Below are 18219 nucleotides of genomic sequence, written 5' to 3' on the forward strand. Positions count from 1 at the left end.
TTCTCTATTAATATATTATAATTATTTTTAAGTAATTTTAACTTATAATCAATGCAAATTATTATTTAGTTAAATATAATAATAATATTTAAATAAATATAATATTATTTATTTTATTTTATTAAATATAAAATGGGTGGAGCCCACGGAGTGGGATTCCCAATCCTTCCCTAATTAGTTGAAGTAAACACTGGAGTGGAAGGAATCCACACTCCTCACTCCCACTCCAGAAAGTAAACACAGCAATAGAGTCTAGCCTCAATTCTTTTAGTTTTACAAGAGAATCTTTAGTTTTCGTAGTCTTTATCTATTAACTGTTTGCCACTTTTGCATAGATAGTACGGTGGGCACTATTTAGTTTGGTTCGGTTCAGTCCTAGAATCGAACCAAATTGAAATCAAATGGTTCATGAATTTATGAACCAAATGCGAACTAAATTATAGAACCGAACCGAATTAATTTGGTTCGGTTCGGTTCTGTTATGTTTTTTTATCCTGTATATTCATTATTCAATAAAAAAATATAATATAATAATACACTATTAAATATTAATACAACAATAATCTTAAGTCTATAAATTAGCAAACAATAAACAACATAATAAAATATAACAATAATAAATTAACATAATAAATTCTAAAAATAATCTATAAATCTATAAATGATAATCAATATAATAAAATCTAACAATAATAAATTAAAATAATAAAGTTTAACAATAAAATAAAGTGTATGCTATGACAGATATAATATCATGTATTAACTAACAAACATAAATAAAAAAAAGAGATAAATTCTTAATTATTTTTTAATTTTAATTTTAATTTTTTCTTGAACCATTTGGTTCGGTAATTTGGTTCGATTTTGAACCAAACCAAATATAAAAAAAAATGGTTCAAAGTTTCTAAACCATTTGGTTTTTTGCTCCGAACCAAATTGCCATAATACGGTTCGATTCAGTTCAGTTCAGAACTCGAAAAGACCTCAAATTCTTTTTTTTAATTAAATTTGACTCAAATGATGTGTCATTAATTGAGTGATTGATAATTTTTCTAAGATCCAAGTGAATTAATTGTATTATCTCACCAATCAATTGATGAATGCAACATTGTTTGGATAATTTTTTGAGACAAAAAATTTTGGAATGTGTAACACCACTTAATTAGAAATTGAGAGATGAAAAAGTCTTTGGGGGTTAAAATGTCAAATTGTTGAAGTTATATACATGAGTCAAATACACAGTGTGTGTGTGTGTGTGTGTGTGTATTTCCCCTTTTTGACGCTAGCTCCACATCCTGATTAGCGTCAAGAAACTCCTAATGTTTAAAATATAACAAATTAAAATTAATATTTTATTTCAGTTAAACTAATCTCTTTCTCTTCTATAAGCTCTTCAAATGATAGGAGCTGTGTATTAAAAAAAATTGAATTGAAATTACAGGTCTAAAATTTTCTTTTTTCTTTTTTACTCCGGCTCTAGCTATACCTGACACCTCCGAAATAGAGTCGAGGCTCTAATATTTAAAAACATACAGACACCTATATGAGATATTTGTTATAGATAAAATACAACAAATTAAACTAACATTTCAGGTAAAGTAATCTATTTCTCTTCTAGAAGTCCTTCAAAAATAATTTCTTCTGAAAGAATTTAATAGAAATTGAAAAACCTCTTCTAGAAGCCTAACAACAATTCAACTTCTTTCTACTCGCATCTCTTTCCACTCATGCGAGTAGGATACAAAAACCGATTAATCTCCCTGATGAGGAAATTTAAATCTTGAGAAAATACTCCACGTTACCTCATTCTAATTTTCTAACATTTTGGCTCCATATTACCATTAAAACAATGTTAATTTGAATTTAGTTCCTTTGGCTGGAAACAAAAACTTTAGTCTAAGCTCTATCAAAAAAAAAAAAAAAAGTACTACTAAATATCAAGAAGAACGAGAGAAAGACGAGAAAAACTACAATTTAAATTGTTGTTTTACCTCCTCTCTCTCTCTCTTCTGTCAGCTTTTTCTCTCTCTCTCTTCTCTCAACACAAGCTTCATTCTCTCGTCTTTCTCTCGTTCTTCTTGATACTTAACATTTCCCTTTAGGTTTTTGTTTTGTTTACCTTGGTCTTCTAATTCGCATATATTTCAATTGTTTCCTTTGCCTTTTGTATCGTTTTAACCATAGCAATGATCAAGTGACAGTAATAAGAAAACGTTTTCTAGGGAAATAGAAAATCTTGTTCCGAAAGCAGGGGAGAAAAAACAATGTGGTTGCTCGCTAAAAACAAGAGAAATGTATCCTGTTATACACTAATGTACTCCTCATCAACCGCAGCTTACGCGGCCTAAATTTGTACATCACTTCCAGCGTCTTGGAGAACACACTTTGTATGCAGCAAAAAACAAATGTATGTACAGATGGAAGCATTTGCAATGGAGAGCAACTCTCAAGCAACCTGCTCATTGCCATGCACATCATTTTCGGCGTCACTTGTCAAAGACAGAAGTTCCATCAGCTCCATTCGGTACTCCAGCCCTCTAAGATAATGTCCTAACAGCATGCACCTGACAAGGGAAACAAAGAGCAGATACCATCAAAATCCAAGTTCCCAAAGACTGTTTGAGATAAACACACTGCAGAAATGATAAGAGAAAGAAAGGTAACCAGAAAAGAAGGCGTGCTAGGTAGTCCCGAGTTAATGAAATCTGCGGCTGGAAGTGGAGCGAAGTATTTTCAACAAGTTCAGCACAATCTTTGCTCCAAATATTTACCATTCCAGTTGCGGTGTTCTCCAGTGGAGGAACCTTAGAATGCATCTTAGGAGAAAGGGTTGCAAGGAGACCATGAACCACAGAGTGGATTGTTTCTTTCAGTTCGGGGCATGTAGGCTCCGATAGTTCAACCACCTGTTCATATCACAATTACTAGTTCTAGCACATAAAAAAAAAAAATACCAGAAATTTGTTGTGAAGAAATGCTTCCATGTGTGAGTGTAAAAGAAGTTGGCCAAACTAGTATGGGATTATGGGAAGATGCAACATTGAGCAAGAAAGAGCCACATAACAGAACTTATGTTATAGGAGAAAAAGTTTACTAAGAGAATTGTCTGACTATATCCCATACAAGAACAGGTTGAAGATGTAGAAAAATTGATGAAGATCATGTCAGTATAACCTGATATTTTGCACTAAGCACGGCCAACAGATAAACCAAAAGCCATACCTTGTCCCTAGACAACCATGGACATGAATTAGACTAAAACTTAGCAGCATAAAGGATTAAAATTTAACTGAAAAGACAAAGGAATCAGATAGTTCTAGATTCATGGGCTTATGAATATAAAGAAATCAAAATGTTATAAGCTGCTTCGCACTACTCCTCTAAGTCATTAACTTCCACGTGCATTGATTAGGCAACAAGGACAATCACAACTTAAGTTACACGTGTCACAAGCAAGCCATCTTATTGAATGTTAAACTATCTGAATCCCAATTGTAATACTCCATTCAATTTCTTAACAAATCGAATAAGGAAAACTCAAAACCTTACAAAATACTTGGAGTTGCAATGCTTACCATTCCAGATTTTCTTCTAGTAAAACAACAAATATCAGGAAAATTTTCTAGATCAACAGGTTCAAATAATGAATCAGTAAGACAAATTCAAGTAAGAACAGTAAAATTTCCAGCAGGTTACTTCTCACAATTATCCTAAACTAGCATTAAAACACCCAATAATCATGACAGTTTTTGTAAGCGTATTACTTCTCTCCATTGCTGGGGAAGAAAAAGACTGAAGAATAAAGTTTAGTCATCGAAAAATATACAGAGAAGAAAAGGTTAAAACAGTGTTTCTCATGAAATATGCTCAGTAACGTTTAGAGAACTAAGGCAAACCTTTTCAGGTTGTAAAGACCTTAAGTAGTCCAGCAAATCATTCTTTTCTTCTCCAACAAACTGTTGCATTTGAAGAGCAGAGCTTTTCCTCTTAACTTCACAAAGTTCCTTGAACAAAGCAGAAAAAAAAATGTAAGAAAGCAAAATAAACAACACTGCAGATAGGAACAAAAATAAAAAACAATTCAAAACAACAAAACATTACAAATGTGCGTACAGGGTTGATCGGCTCAGGACATTTTGCGGCAGCACATACAGGGTTGATCGGCTTGATATCAACAAATGAAAAAAGTATCCCTAATCATATGATAAATAAAGATGATAAAAGAAATTGGCACAACTCTTTCACTTCATGGAATCTGTTCCAGAAACCTCAACAGCAGAAATATATTTTTGAAAGAAAATGAGACAGAAAAGAAGTTGTGTGGGGTTGCTAGGTGGTTCAAGTTCAACTGGTAAAACATATTGGCGAGGAACAAGAGATTTTGGATTCAAATCCCTCTAACATGGGTAGCGAGGGACTCTGGTTCCATTAATGCAAAAGTTAAAAATGAGAAGGAAAGAAAAAGACAGAAGGTGTGTGTTTGCGTCTCTGAGTGTGTAAGAGAGAGTTTTGAGGGTGATTTGAAATAGAAAAGCCAAGTATTGCGAATACATACATGAAATAAAAAAACTACAAACAATACAATTACTCATCTACAGTAAGATGCAGATGGACAAATGTTATTGAGATATAACAGTACAAATGTGCTACCCCAAAATATCCTAAGGTTCTAAATATTTCAGCGACAACAACATATTCATCACTGACAAGAAAAATTCAAAACTTTGCTATCTAAGCAAATAGTCCATTCATACGACTCAGCTAAAATAAGCTTTGCCATAGCTAAAAAGTAAAGGCCACGTACAAAGATGCACTTTCTCCCTTCATATATTCTGAAAGCCACATCAGTTATTCTAATGAACATATTAACTGATTAATTATGAAATTGAACAAATTAACAAAACGAATATGATGGTCGGCAACCCACTAACGGAGGTTCCTTGGAATGACGTACCTTTTTAATAGAGGATAAACGAGACTGCAAATTAAGAATATATTGTTGAACTTCAGGGGTCATTTCACCAAGGCCTTCAACACAAATGTCCTCGTTTAAGTCATCAACATTTTGTTGGAATTCAGATGATAACTCATTTTTTCCAGAAAACTCATCAATGTTTTCCCTATTAAGCAACATCCCATGCAAATCAGTTTGGGAACATTCTGATGTTTGATTTTCACCATCTCCTTCATGTACATCAAGATTTCTCTCAAGGCAAAGCCTATATTCAGCATTCCTCAATGTATACCTAAAACCAAAGAAAAAAAATACCATTCCTAAGTCTCAAATACGTGATCCAGTGATTTGTGGAAATTAGTAAATTAAATACACTTGAAAATAACTAATGATACATGAACTCTTAAAAAACTTGAAAATGACTAATGATACATGAACCGTTAAACAAATTATGCTCAAAATATCAGTGTCACAAAATCCATTTTTATAACAATTACCACAAACAAAACTGACACGAGAGTGACATGAATTGGTTAAAAGAAAAATATGGATGTGCCAAAATCATCCCAAATAACCACGAAATCAGTACTTCTGTTCTAGTCTCATCTCTTGGGAAACCAAAAGAGCATCAAACATATTGCAGAATGTATATGAGATTGAAGATGAACTTACCCGGTCATCATTGAAGACACCAATAACTTAGAGAGAGGTTCCCACAAAGCCTCTATAAATACATGAAACCGATCAGATGGAAGTAAACCCAACATGCTTGAGATTGTTCTTTTCATGGCATCCAAGGTAGTGGGTGGAACGTCCTTTTGGATGAGGGTCACATCTAATGGTTCTACCTCTTGTATCATACTTGCTAGCACCGATTTCTATAAGAATAAACAATCTAGTGTCAAGTCCAAAATCTACCACATGATCATTCTATTAAAGCATATAAATGAAATCATATCTGAATATATTTATGTACTTAAAGCTCATAACAATTCTGAGTAGCCGAATCGAATAAGTTCTGATCAAAATCTTCATGTACACGTGCTTTTTCCCATCACAATGCCTTACGTCAACATTCCAATTTTCAAATCAGCAACTCAAATTATTCAGATTTAATAACTTGAAGCTAAACTTGAAACTTTCCTCATCAAAAAATTCCATCCATCAAAGCTAATCGAATTAGCCTAAGAACGTGGTCGTACATTATCTCAGCAACTAAACATTCAATTGCAGCTTAATCAAAGCTAATGTTAATAAGGCTCTGCTCCGATTTACTGTCTAGCAGCTGTAGCTTAAAGTGTTAGGTAAACACTTGCAACTGGCTGTCCGACGAAAAAGCTAGATTACTTTTACTACTTTGTCAAAATTATTATTTACCAAACACCATCAACTTTCACTTCACGGCTGAAGCTTCAATTTTCCAGCAACCAAACGGAGCCTAAGTGATTATTCAGGTTTGTCTAAACTTCAATTTAATTCGTTTAAATATTCGCTATCCAAAATCATCAACTAAACTCAAATTCCAAAAATATTAGTAAAGAACGAGCAGAAACACGAAAATTCTATGCATTTACTCATCAACAATGCAAACCACGAGCTTCAAACAATTCAATTAGCAATCAATCAATCAAGTACAGCTAGAAATGGTAAACCAAATATAGAAGCTGAATTGACCTTTGTTGATGAATCAGGCAACGGCGAATTCAGTTTTGAGCAGAAATCATCGAACGGAGATGACGACGATGACGAAGATGAAGACACGGCTAAGCTTCGTGATTTTCGAGGTTCTTTCGCTGTGAAGCGAAGAGGAGAGAAATTAGAAGGAGACGGAGGAAAACGGCGGCGTTGAGGAGGTGGTGAATGAGAAAGAGGGAGAGACGAGAGGAAAGAGAGTAGGGTTGCCATACGAAATAACAACCACTACTTCTCTTTCGTCTCTCTGATTGGCTTCTCGATCGTACTCCCTCTGTCCGCGTTGCGGGCCGGGGTTGCCCCGTCACTGTGGCTGCGACCACAATTAATCCCGAAGGAAGAAAGCAAAATCGAAACGCGAAGTCGAGAAAGCGAAACGACGAGCGTAAGTAAGTTGGATTGTTGAATGGCCCCAATTGATTGGCATATGGACCGGAAATGCTAGTATTTCCTACAAAACCGGATTCGGCCCATCTTGGAAGAGTTCTGTTTCTATGATCATCCATCCCACACTGATTGTCAGTACATCCCCTAATTTCTCTTTTTTTTTTTTTTGGATTTTACGTAAAATCTCTTAGTAAACCATTCGACACCCCTATAAATTTCTAAAAAAATTTAATTGAAATTTCCTAAATAACTGAAGATAAAGTAATCTTTCTTTTTGTATTGAACAAAAAAACTCAATTACATACATAAATAAATTAAACTTTAATAATCTTTTTACACAAACTCCATTTCATAATTTACATATATATCTTAAATTTTCATTTTTTTTTTTTGAGAAACTTTTAAGAATTAAGAATTATGAAGATGGAAATTATGTGACAAGAAGAAAATAGTTTAATGGTTTAGGATTTGTATGCATTTATAAATCAAAGATGCTTGATTTTAATTTGCGGATTAGTATTTTATAAAATAAGCTAGGTACCTTAGGGAATAGAGTTCGAAAAAGGTATTGTAAAGATTTTTTAGGGCCGTTAAAAGCTCCATTCAAAATCATCTGATTCTCATTCTATTAGCTTTGGTTGTGCTTAGAAATACGAGAGTGTTGCACATTAGGCTTGGCTTTGGCTATTGTTTTAAATTTTTATCAACCTATACTTCCTGGGTAAGAAAAATGATAAAGGGACAAATTAACGTATATGACCGGTCGTTTAAAGTATTTCTTAATTATTTTTAATTAACACCGTAAAGTCCTATTTGGGATTAAGGTGTTATAAGTTTTAAACTACAGCTGCTGTGGAAAAAAAAACTACAATTATGAAACAAAATTTAATAGTATATAATAAATATAAATTTTAAATAATAATTTTGACAAAATAATTAAAAATATAATAGATTTTCCATCATACAAGTGAAAAATATACCAACGTAGCTTTCAAGCTACAGCTGCTGGTGTTTACCAAATATTTTAGTGCTGTAACTTTTAAGTTATAGTTGCCCAACCTCGATCACAAACATACCCTAAATCAAAGTAGATATATCGTTATTTTTTGTCATTACTTTGTCAAATTCTTTTGTCTAAAAGTTAGAGCTCTTTGGTAAACCAATATGTTCTATGGATGCGTTTGGTACATTGTATTGTATTACACTGTGTTGCATTATTTAATGAAGATGTATTATATTATGTTTTATTGTATTAACATTATTTTATAAGAATATTATACAATATTTGATATTACACTATACTGTATTAATTTAATATTATATTAATTTGATTTATTTAAAATTTTATATGAATTATTAATATATAAATATAACATTATATAATAATATAATAAAATATCGTATTATGAAATAAAATGATATTATAGCATAATTTATTTTTATATTTATTTATTATTAAAAAAATTAAAAAATAATTATTAATATATAAACATATTATTAAATAATAAAATAATAAAATAATATTACCATATAATTTATTCTTATATTTTATTTATTATATTATTATTTAATAATAAAATAATTATTTAAATAAAATATTTGCCTCATTAGGGCAAAAGCTTTTGCTTGCCACCGGATTACCCAAATCCGAGGGAACCTTGAGTTTGTGTAATGCACCACAATGAGCCCCTAAATTTAGTCAAACATGTTATTGGTATTAAGTTAATGTGAACATAATTTTAATACCTCATAATTCAATTTTCCGAATACACCCTATGTGAATAATTGTCCGACATAACACATAAAAAATTACTCACGAAATAATTTCTAATTACATGAGTGCATATTAATTGTTGGCCGTTAAAAGGGATACATGTAGGGTCAAGGAATAAATTTCTGAAAATTGAGCCTTAATCAGTATTGCCAAAAACATTTTAAATATTAATTTCATTTTAAAATAAGGCTACAGCTATATTAGAGTTCACCTATGGTGGAGCGCGAATCTCAACTACATACGTAAAGTTATAAAAAATATAAAATTTATTATAATTTATTATTTATTAACTGAGATTCGTGCCCGTTAGGTGGATTCCAACATAGCTAAAGTCTTCCAATAATTATACACTCTTTTTAAGAGCTAGTGGCTGCAAACGGCTCATGATAACCCTCCACTAATTCACGTTTTTCATAAGGTTTTACCTTCTAGTCAGTAAACTATATTTTCAGTGAAAGGCCAACTGTGAAGCAGAAAGTTGTTCTGTATTCAACCTTGGCTGGCTGATGATGGGTTTTAGCATTCAAGACTTTTAGAGAGACTGCAAATTAACCCAAAGCATAAGGGAAGGAAAAAAAGATATTAATGGTTAGACAAGTTAAGGCATCATAGAATGATATTGTCAAAAAATCAATAGCATGAAAGTGATAACATATCAAAGTTTGTTGTGAATGCAATGGATAATTTGAGAAGTATAACAAAAAAATTTTGGCCAATATGTAAAAAAAAAAATTGCTTATACCAACATATAGTGGTATGATAATCTCTCTCTCTCTCTCTCTTTAACACGATCTATAGTTACAGTACTTAACAAATGATGATGAAGGGAATAAAAAGAAAAAAAAAATTGAGAAGCATCTAGTAGTGGGATGGTAAATTACTTTCCTGTGAGTTCTTTTGAGTGTATAAATGGAGTTTCTTTTGAATAATATATTAAAAGTAAATTCAGACTATCACAAACTCGCATATGTAAGTTTTGTTATCACATAAATATAATTAATTATAAAAGGTTTTTTAAAAGAGTAATGATATAGCCACAAACTCTTATACAAACTTATTTTATACAAATTGATGTGACATGATAAGATTTATTAAATTAAATATCACTTGACCCATATGATTTATTTTTATTATTTTATATTTTTATTCAACCAATAAATTAATATTACGTTAGTTTGTACAAAATAAATTTATATGAGAATTTGTTTGACATTACTCTTGTAAAATTAATGTAATTGTAATTATTAGTGAATTTATAACGTAAATATTAAAAAAAATAATTAATGAACCAACAAATCAAATCAATAGTTCCTTTGTTTGACAATATTAGAACAAACAGCTAGTTGGCCATGGACATGGTTGTCTCCTTTTGCCAGAGTACAGGCCTACTTATTCATGAATAACCTCTAAAACCGATATATAAAAAAAGGCTAATTATAAATGCATATAGAGTGATGGATAGCACAGACCTGCGGAGCCGTCTCAATCTCAAAAACACCTGCTTTTAATGAGTCATTAACCTAATTATGACATTTTCCGAGCAAACAAGAGATTTGGGACAATCCAGATATTTCACTTGAAAAAACCCAACATATTAATTATCAAACAACTGCTTGTGTCGAGGTGTTTGCTCGTAGTTCCAGGGATGCTGCAGCCACCATTCAAGCTTCAACAGCTTCTGTTAAAACGAAAAACAAAAGCTGAAAGCTGAAAGAATCACGATTCACGTGAGTGAGCAACGCAAACTTTTATTTCCTTTAATTTCACTGTAGCTGTGAATCTTCAACCCCACATCTGAGTAATTATTCAACTCAGATTCCAGCTCAATTGCCGGCTCAGTCGCCACTTGAAGATGATAATTGTGATAAGGATTTGAATTAGCGGTTACGTCATACTGAAGTAAACTTATAAAACACCCTTTTTATCTTTTATAAATATATTTTGATTGGTCATTTTATTCTAGGCTCCCCTTAAATCTGTGTGCGCCATTGAACCAATTGAATTATTAAGCATATAAATCAAATCCAGTAGGAAGGGATAAGTATGTCCTAAAAAGGAAACCTTCTTTTTGCCCCCATCCACGCCATTTAATAAATCTTGAAAGCAACCATTCATGGGACAAATTAAATCAACTCACATTGTTTCCACTAACTTGACCAAAATACATAGCCTAACTCTTAAAATAACTACACACAAATTAAGGATATAAAATTAAGAACCCGAAAAAGATAATTAAAAAAAAAAACAGAGTCTCTCTAATTCTATTAAACCCCCCATGACATGAGCCCATGCATTGACTTCATGTGGTCGGTGCCAAATGATCATCATCAATTCACCGTCTTCTTTCAGGGGTCCAATGCGGCAAAGCCGGGCTAAAATGCGCCGACACCGTCCTGGAATCGAGCAATTCGACAATGGGTGTAAAGTTAACACATCTTGGAACCTTGTACTGATTGATCGAGGCCCCTCTTGATATTGCGTAATCCATCAGCTCCTCAAACGTTCCATTTCTAACCACGCGTATTTCCAGTGGCCCAATTGAGTTGTCAGCCACGCGTCCCTGTCGGTAAACTGAGTTGAGACATTCTTCCATGGCCAAGCAGCACTGGTTCAGGACTTCGTTTGTTGGAGAATTGGCAGAGTCCTTAATTAGAAGTTCCCAGTATATCACGTAGTGACCTGGGATTGTCTTTGTATTCGCATAGCTTGTGTATTCCCCGACGCTGGTGTTGAATTCTCGGAGCAGTCGGGACGCGTTGTCGATGGCGTTCTGCAGTTCGGCCTCGTCGGTTTTGTCGGATTCAATGCTGAGTAAGACGTTCTTTCTTCTGACGAAATGGAACTGCGGGGCTGAGTTGTGGAACCCGGTCACTCGGAGGATGTCCCCGACTCGGTATCTGTACAAGCCGGCGTAAGTTGTGATCACAAGCTCGTATTCTTTGCCCACTTCGACATCGACAAGGTCAACAGGCTGCGGGTCGCTGCTGGTCAACCCGAATGAGTCTGCAGGCTCTTGGGGAAGAAACTCAAAGTAGGCCATGTTTGGCATGATTGTATAAGAAACCTCTGATGGCCTGCATATGGGGTTAAGATTTAACCCAAAGTAACATTCTGATGAAGCATACATGGTGCATGCCATTGGCAATTTGCCTCCGCTGTAATAATCAAGCGTAGGAATATACTGTGCCATTGCTCCAGTAACAATGACATCAAGATACTTTGTGTTAGGCCAGATTCTTGTGATAATTCTCTCCCAATTTTCCTTGGAACATTCCATTCTGATAAATTCTGCAAGCTCCGGGTTAGGCTTAAGAGTCTTTCCCAAGCAATCTTTAATTGAAGGGTCAGTGATTTTCTGGTTCACTGTCCCGGATTCAATATCACTAGCAAGAGCTTGCCAGTGAAGCTGAAGAAATCTGATGGCCCTGAGTAGGCCAGAGGCAAAAACTGCGCCTAGCCTGAGAACTTGTTCACGCTCCAACAAGCCGCAAAGCATTTGTGCGTACATGCTCTGGAACGAGTCAGCGCAAAGGATGGCCTCGTTTGGGCTTGTGTAGACATTGTAAGGGTCATACGGTCGAGTCTTGAAGTGCTCACTTTTGTAGTAGCTGGTCAGCACAGGGCGAGCCAAGAGCCCTCCTGGGGTCCGCGTTTCGGATTTCACGAACAAGAAGTAGAGGGCTTTGCCTTTGTCCAAGCCAGGCACATAACTGTTCCATTCCCATAAAATACGCGATTCATTAAATAAGGCACACATGCATGCATGCTTGGATTCAACATAAAGCACATGAAAGTAATACATTTACACGGTTATTCTTTTTATAAATGTATATATAATTTTTTAATACTTACAGATTCATCACTGGCATTAGAAGACTGTACAGAAGCTGGCGACGATCCAGCTCTTCTTGAATCGTTGGCATCAGCTTTCTTTCACCAGCCGAAGTCCCAGAACTGCAAATAAACGCAATTTTTAATTAGCTTACAATATTTTTAATTTTTTTAAAATCCTGCGTATTTGAATGTATTATGCACCCTACACACCTGGTGAGGAATTCGGAGATGGGGTGAGCTGACAAGATAGCAGAACGATCGCCGTTGGCAATACGTTGAATTTCAGGCTGAAGATCTTCGTATTTGATTATCGGAAGCTTTGACTTGAACGTTTCCCTGTCAGTTGCTCCGCCGAGTTTGTACCGTTTCAGGTATTCAACGTCGGCGTTACGGCTCAAGATTTCGGCCAGGACCTTCTCTTGAACCGCCTCGGCATTTCGGGTCATTTCCTCAATGAATCTTAAAGCTTTTGCATCTTTTTCACATGCTGGAGGGCCGAGTGGTGATGAAAGTGCTGAATCGACGGCCATTTTAAGAGAGCTTTTATGGAGTGAAATAGAGAGATTTGTTTTTAATTGTTTTTAATGGGTGAAATATGAGTTCTTGAAGAAGAACAGAGAGGAGTTGTAGTTTGGCGTGACTATGGAGAGCAATGAGTCGTTTATATAGGAGGAGGGAGCTAGTAATATGCTGCCACGTCACAAGACATGTCAGCTTTGTGGGGCCCATCATTGTGGTCAAAGACAAAGAGTAAGGCGGGGGAGTTTGGAACGAAGCAACTGATGGGACAGGGACTAGAAATTTTGTCTTGACTACTGGTGTCGGGAGAAATGGGGGACAATGGGGACCCACACCACGTAGACATGGCACGAAAGGAGGCAGGCATGTGGGGTTAGGTGACCTCCATGTCAGCGGAGCTAGAGTTTCAGTCGTTACGCGTAACCGAGGGTTTTGGTTTTTCTTTTTCTTTTTCTCATTCGTAGGGGAAAAATTAAAATACTAACAAAATAGAAAAAATAAATTAAAGAGAAGTGTTGGGTTTTGAAAACGATGGGTCACCGGCGAGTGAGGCAGATGCTACTGTGGACAGGGCGCGGCACGTGAGACAAATAAGATGCCGAACACAAGATCGATAATAGAGAAAGAAAGAAAGAAAAATTGAATTGTCACTGTTTTTGTTTGTTGTTGTGGTGGTAGAGAAAATCGAAACTCAATTTGAATATTTTCTCGTACGAAAGGCGTGATCATTAAAAAAAAAGTATTTTAGGCTTCGAAAAATTTGTGATCAAATTGATTAAATGCGAACCATTCGTGTTTGACATTGTTTTATTATTTGACGAATGTCTTGTTTTTCAATTTTCGATTGCGTGCGAATGTGTGATCTAAACACTTTTCGGAATAACTCATATTTACGGTTTCTCACATTTTAGAATGTAGGAACCGCCCTTATACCAACTTTTGCCCATTAAGTTATTGCAGCCACAAAATACATTCACGGCTAGCCGAATTATTTTACGGGTCAATTATATTGAAAAATATTTATTTTCAAAAGTTAACTCACAATTCTAAAAAAAAAAAATACAAATCCAAAATATGAGTAATTGCGAATGATACTCATTTTATAATGAGCGACACAGTCACATAATAGTGTTTGGTTAACTCATAATTATTCACATATAATACAAAATATTTCAAATGCATATTATATAGTGCACCCTAATGTTCATAAGATCGTTTTCATATACCCACATTAACTAACATTTTTTGAATTTTTATGTTGTTGGATATCGTCTTAACAAAAATTTAAGTCTTAACTCCTCTTACCAAAAGTCTAAATGTTGTAACATGAGTGTAATGTAGGCCGGGGGTGTAACTACTTGCATGTGTACAGCCGCCCCAAATTAAAAAAAAATAATAACAATAATAATAACCAGGTAAGTAAACAATTGAATTGAAATTACACATTTTATTCTAATTTTATGTCTGCCCCCTCATTTTTATAGAACTTTCATGGTAGCCTACTTAATTTTATGGTTTGTCTATTTTAACCCCCTATGTGTGGTATCTTCAATTTTATAAATTTTATGCTGCAACCTAGTTCAGTGTATGTAATTTTTTTTATTATTATTACATGAGACTATTGCTCAAACTACAACGCATACAACTCATATTACATGAGACTATAAACTGATATTTATAAATCAAACTATTAGTGGGACCAACTTACATTAATACTTATGAAGTTCTGCCCGGATTTTAACTATCACTAATATTTAAGAGATGTCTACTTCAATCACTCTTGGGTAAGTGAGAAGACTACTTTCACTCAATTATACAATATAATTAAGGAATGAAATACTTTCACATTGCGCTTGTGAGAGTTCGAACTGCTGCCCTCCAGCCCTAACAGTAAATCTATTTTAAGTGTTCTTATTCACAATTAATGTGGTATATTTATGAAAGACATTGTGACTATAATGAATATGCACAATAAATAATAACATGTGTCTATTAACACACATAACTTAAAAAGAAGTAAGAAAAATTGTGACAAAAAATTCAATATTTTAAATAAATTTCAAAATGATAAGAAGTCTCATCTCATGCCGCCTTGGACCCTTTTGTAATATGGGATCTTTATGTAATTATGTTATAGGGCAGGGACACCTTACATTTATTAATGTCCGTTGTCTTTAAGGTGCTTTCCATTAATTGAGCTTGAATCGAAAGTGACGATACATTTGTTAAAATTGTGGGTTTTTTGTCCAAATTTCTTTGTTGTCTACAACGTGTTTCCCATTTAACACAAGCTAAGTTCTCGTGACCCATCAATCATAAGCCTAAAAGTAGCAGCCAGTGGACTCATATGGTGTAGCATAATACGAACATTCACGTGCTTGCTTTTTCTTTCCTTTTTCTGTTCTTAAAATTATTTTTGTTCTTTAGAGGTTTTTTTTTTCTTTTAAATAAAATAAAAAGTTGATTACATCTGAATGATTCTACAAGTGGTTAGATTCATTGTTGGTTTTTTACTGGATCAAAGTGAATAACTTTTCATCAATTTTGATGACTTTAACAAAATTTAATTTAATCTATACCGTGACGGCATATGATTTTGATGCGGCAACAGTCGTAATAAAGAAACTATTATCTTAACGAGGTTATAGTATTAAAACTGTAAACTTAAGGGGCCAAACGTAAAATTAACATTAGCAAGGATTGTTCCCAAGGCCCCTGAATGGCCGGCTTATATTTATGAATTCAAAATATTATTAACGATTGAACTCAAAACTTTATGAATCCATCAACATCTGATTAGGTTGAGTATCAAAAAAGTTTAATCAATTTTGAACTGAATGCTCCTAGGGCTTTTTTTATATGTAATAATAACATTAAAGCCCCCTAAAGTATTTTTATTTGTGAAAATACAGAAAGTCAAAGGCCGGCCAGATATTATTACCCCTATTCTTTAATCATGTATAATTTTATTTTAATCAAGTAGGGGTATCATTGACTATAAATTAAACCATATGATGGCATCATGGACCATGGAGTTAACTTTTTTATATGTGTTTTGAATTTCGGGCTTATTTATTGTATATGCTACTGACCCAGTATTTTAAAAAAAAAAACAAACAAAATGTGTCATTAATAAACACAACTACTATTAGTAAGACAGGAAGATCGTTAATAACCGTCAAAAACAAATAATATATGGTTTTATATAATAATAAGCTACCATATAATTAAATGGAACTTAACCGACATTACATTATCCTCTGAGTCTACCATTACCAAAAAAAAAAAAAAAAATTTTATTTATTTATATTTGATGCTTGTGGTGATGTCACCCTACATCATTTTTTTGAAAAAAAAAATTCTATGATTTTTAAATCAATTTTGAGTTTTCTTTTAGCTGAGATAACTTGTACATAACGGACTCTAAAGTTGCCATTTTGTATTATTTCTTAACAATACGGCACGAAAATAATGGGATAATGATTCACTATGCGTATACAATAGGTTTATGGAGTAAGAATAAAAATGGAATAAGTTGATGAGGTAAGTCAAACATTATGTCTTATATATAGTATTTTTTTTGTTCTCTCTTACTTCATTTGATTACACATACATATTTTATAAGAAAATTGGTGAGTTTCTTCATTATTTCTTTTGTTAAAAGATGGGGTGGGTAAAATAAATAAATAAACAAATAAATTTTGATGACTTGTACACATGGTTTAAGTAAACATTTCTTGCATGATTAAAAGAGTCATATGACGATGATAGTACTAAGATTAGCTTAATTTTCCATCCACAACAATCAGTAAATAAAATAAAATAAACAAATATGAGATATATGTATATTATCATAATGGCGACGCATTATTATAAAATTGTCGAGTAAACGTACAAGTAATATGATATACTAATTTCATTTGCGACTTTGAAATTAAATAAGAGAAGGTTCATCCTACCAATATATAAATTTATTTAGCCTCATTTTTTCAAAGTCAAGTTTGGATAGCATAAGAAAGTGCAATTAGTCCACCTTTTGGCGTTTTGGTATCAAGTTTAGGTTTCTATGGAAAATTTAGCTTCGAGTCTATGGCTCATCTTTCTCAAACCAATTGAGAGCACGCAAAGACAGGAGACACGTAATGTGCTTTCGGTTTTTGCTTCTCCAAACACAATGTATGAGAAGCATAGGGGGACCCTCAAGCTCTAGGCATGTGTAAATCTTACCTAGTCGAGCTTACATCACCATACTTGACAATAAGTTATTTTGACTTCGCCAAATTCTTGATTTTTGAATTGATCAAACATAAGGATAAGTTCAAGAGAAAATGTTGCAAGTTACATCTATAAAGAACCCAAGTAATATCTTGAGTTAGGCAATTAGTGATCATCCGCAAATTGAAAAAAAAGAAGGATCAATTTAAGTTCTAAATATTTGTCATTAATTGGAAAACATTCAATAATTTGGTGGTAAATTGAATTTGTGTAGTTGTCTTTCTAACGTTTGGAAGTAAATTCACCTAATTTCAATTCAATTATTGGCATTGTTATAAATAGAGTTGATTTGTAAGATTACAATAGATTCTTGATTATAATATTTGTATATTTGTAATGTAACATTCAATAAAAATCAGGATTCGAATTTAAATGCTCAATTCTAAATAAATAGCGAACATCAAAATGTAAAAAAAAAAGAATAATAATTGTATTATCTAATTAAGACTAGTAATTGCTGCTTAGGTAAACCACTTGTGTGCATTTGGGTTGGCAGTCTTAATACTTGAAGCTGGAAATTTAAAGCTGCGAAAATGGATGGTTACTTCTTACACACTCCTAATCATTAAAAAAGAAAAAAAGAAAAAAAAGACAACAATCAATTACCAGGCAAAAAAACATGTACTCTGTATTACATTTTAATAATTGAAACAGTATCCCAGAGAATTTTGATTTATGTACGAAATTTATTGTTTAATTATCGCAAGTTGATAGATCGCCCGTACATAAGTACAACTGTATCCAGCATACAAATTTACTTTGATTCAAACTGAGTTTTGTTTCC

At 33.4% G+C, this 18219-nt stretch overlaps 2 protein-coding genes across 2 annotated transcripts; both read right to left on the bottom strand.

The window, feature by feature from the left end:
* Positions 1-2140: 2140 nt before the first annotated feature.
* LOC18034173 lies at positions 2141-7069 on the bottom strand. The gene is made up of 6 exons (XM_006422813.2): positions 6629-7069; positions 5627-5832; positions 4955-5246; positions 3897-4004; positions 2665-2906; positions 2141-2564 (listed from the first exon to the last, which is right to left on the bottom strand). Exons 1-6 carry the CDS (start codon positions 6857-6859, stop codon positions 2447-2449), a joined length of 1197 nt encoding a protein of 398 aa, XP_006422876.1. The 5' UTR covers positions 6860-7069; the 3' UTR covers positions 2141-2446.
* A 3852-nt stretch (positions 7070-10921) lies between these two features.
* Positions 10922-13271, bottom strand: LOC18033692 (probable indole-3-acetic acid-amido synthetase GH3.1). The gene is made up of 3 exons (XM_006422814.2): positions 12852-13271; positions 12660-12761; positions 10922-12517 (listed from the first exon to the last, which is right to left on the bottom strand). Exons 1-3 carry the CDS (start codon positions 13169-13171, stop codon positions 11140-11142), a joined length of 1800 nt encoding a protein of 599 aa, XP_006422877.1. The 5' UTR covers positions 13172-13271; the 3' UTR covers positions 10922-11139.
* Positions 13272-18219: the final 4948 nt, after the last annotated feature.

The sequence above is a fragment of the Citrus clementina genome, unplaced genomic scaffold, assembly GCF_000493195.1.
Source record: "Citrus clementina cultivar Clemenules unplaced genomic scaffold, Citrus_clementina_v1.0 scaffold_8, whole genome shotgun sequence".
Taxonomy (NCBI): Eukaryota; Viridiplantae; Streptophyta; class Magnoliopsida; order Sapindales; family Rutaceae; genus Citrus; species Citrus x clementina.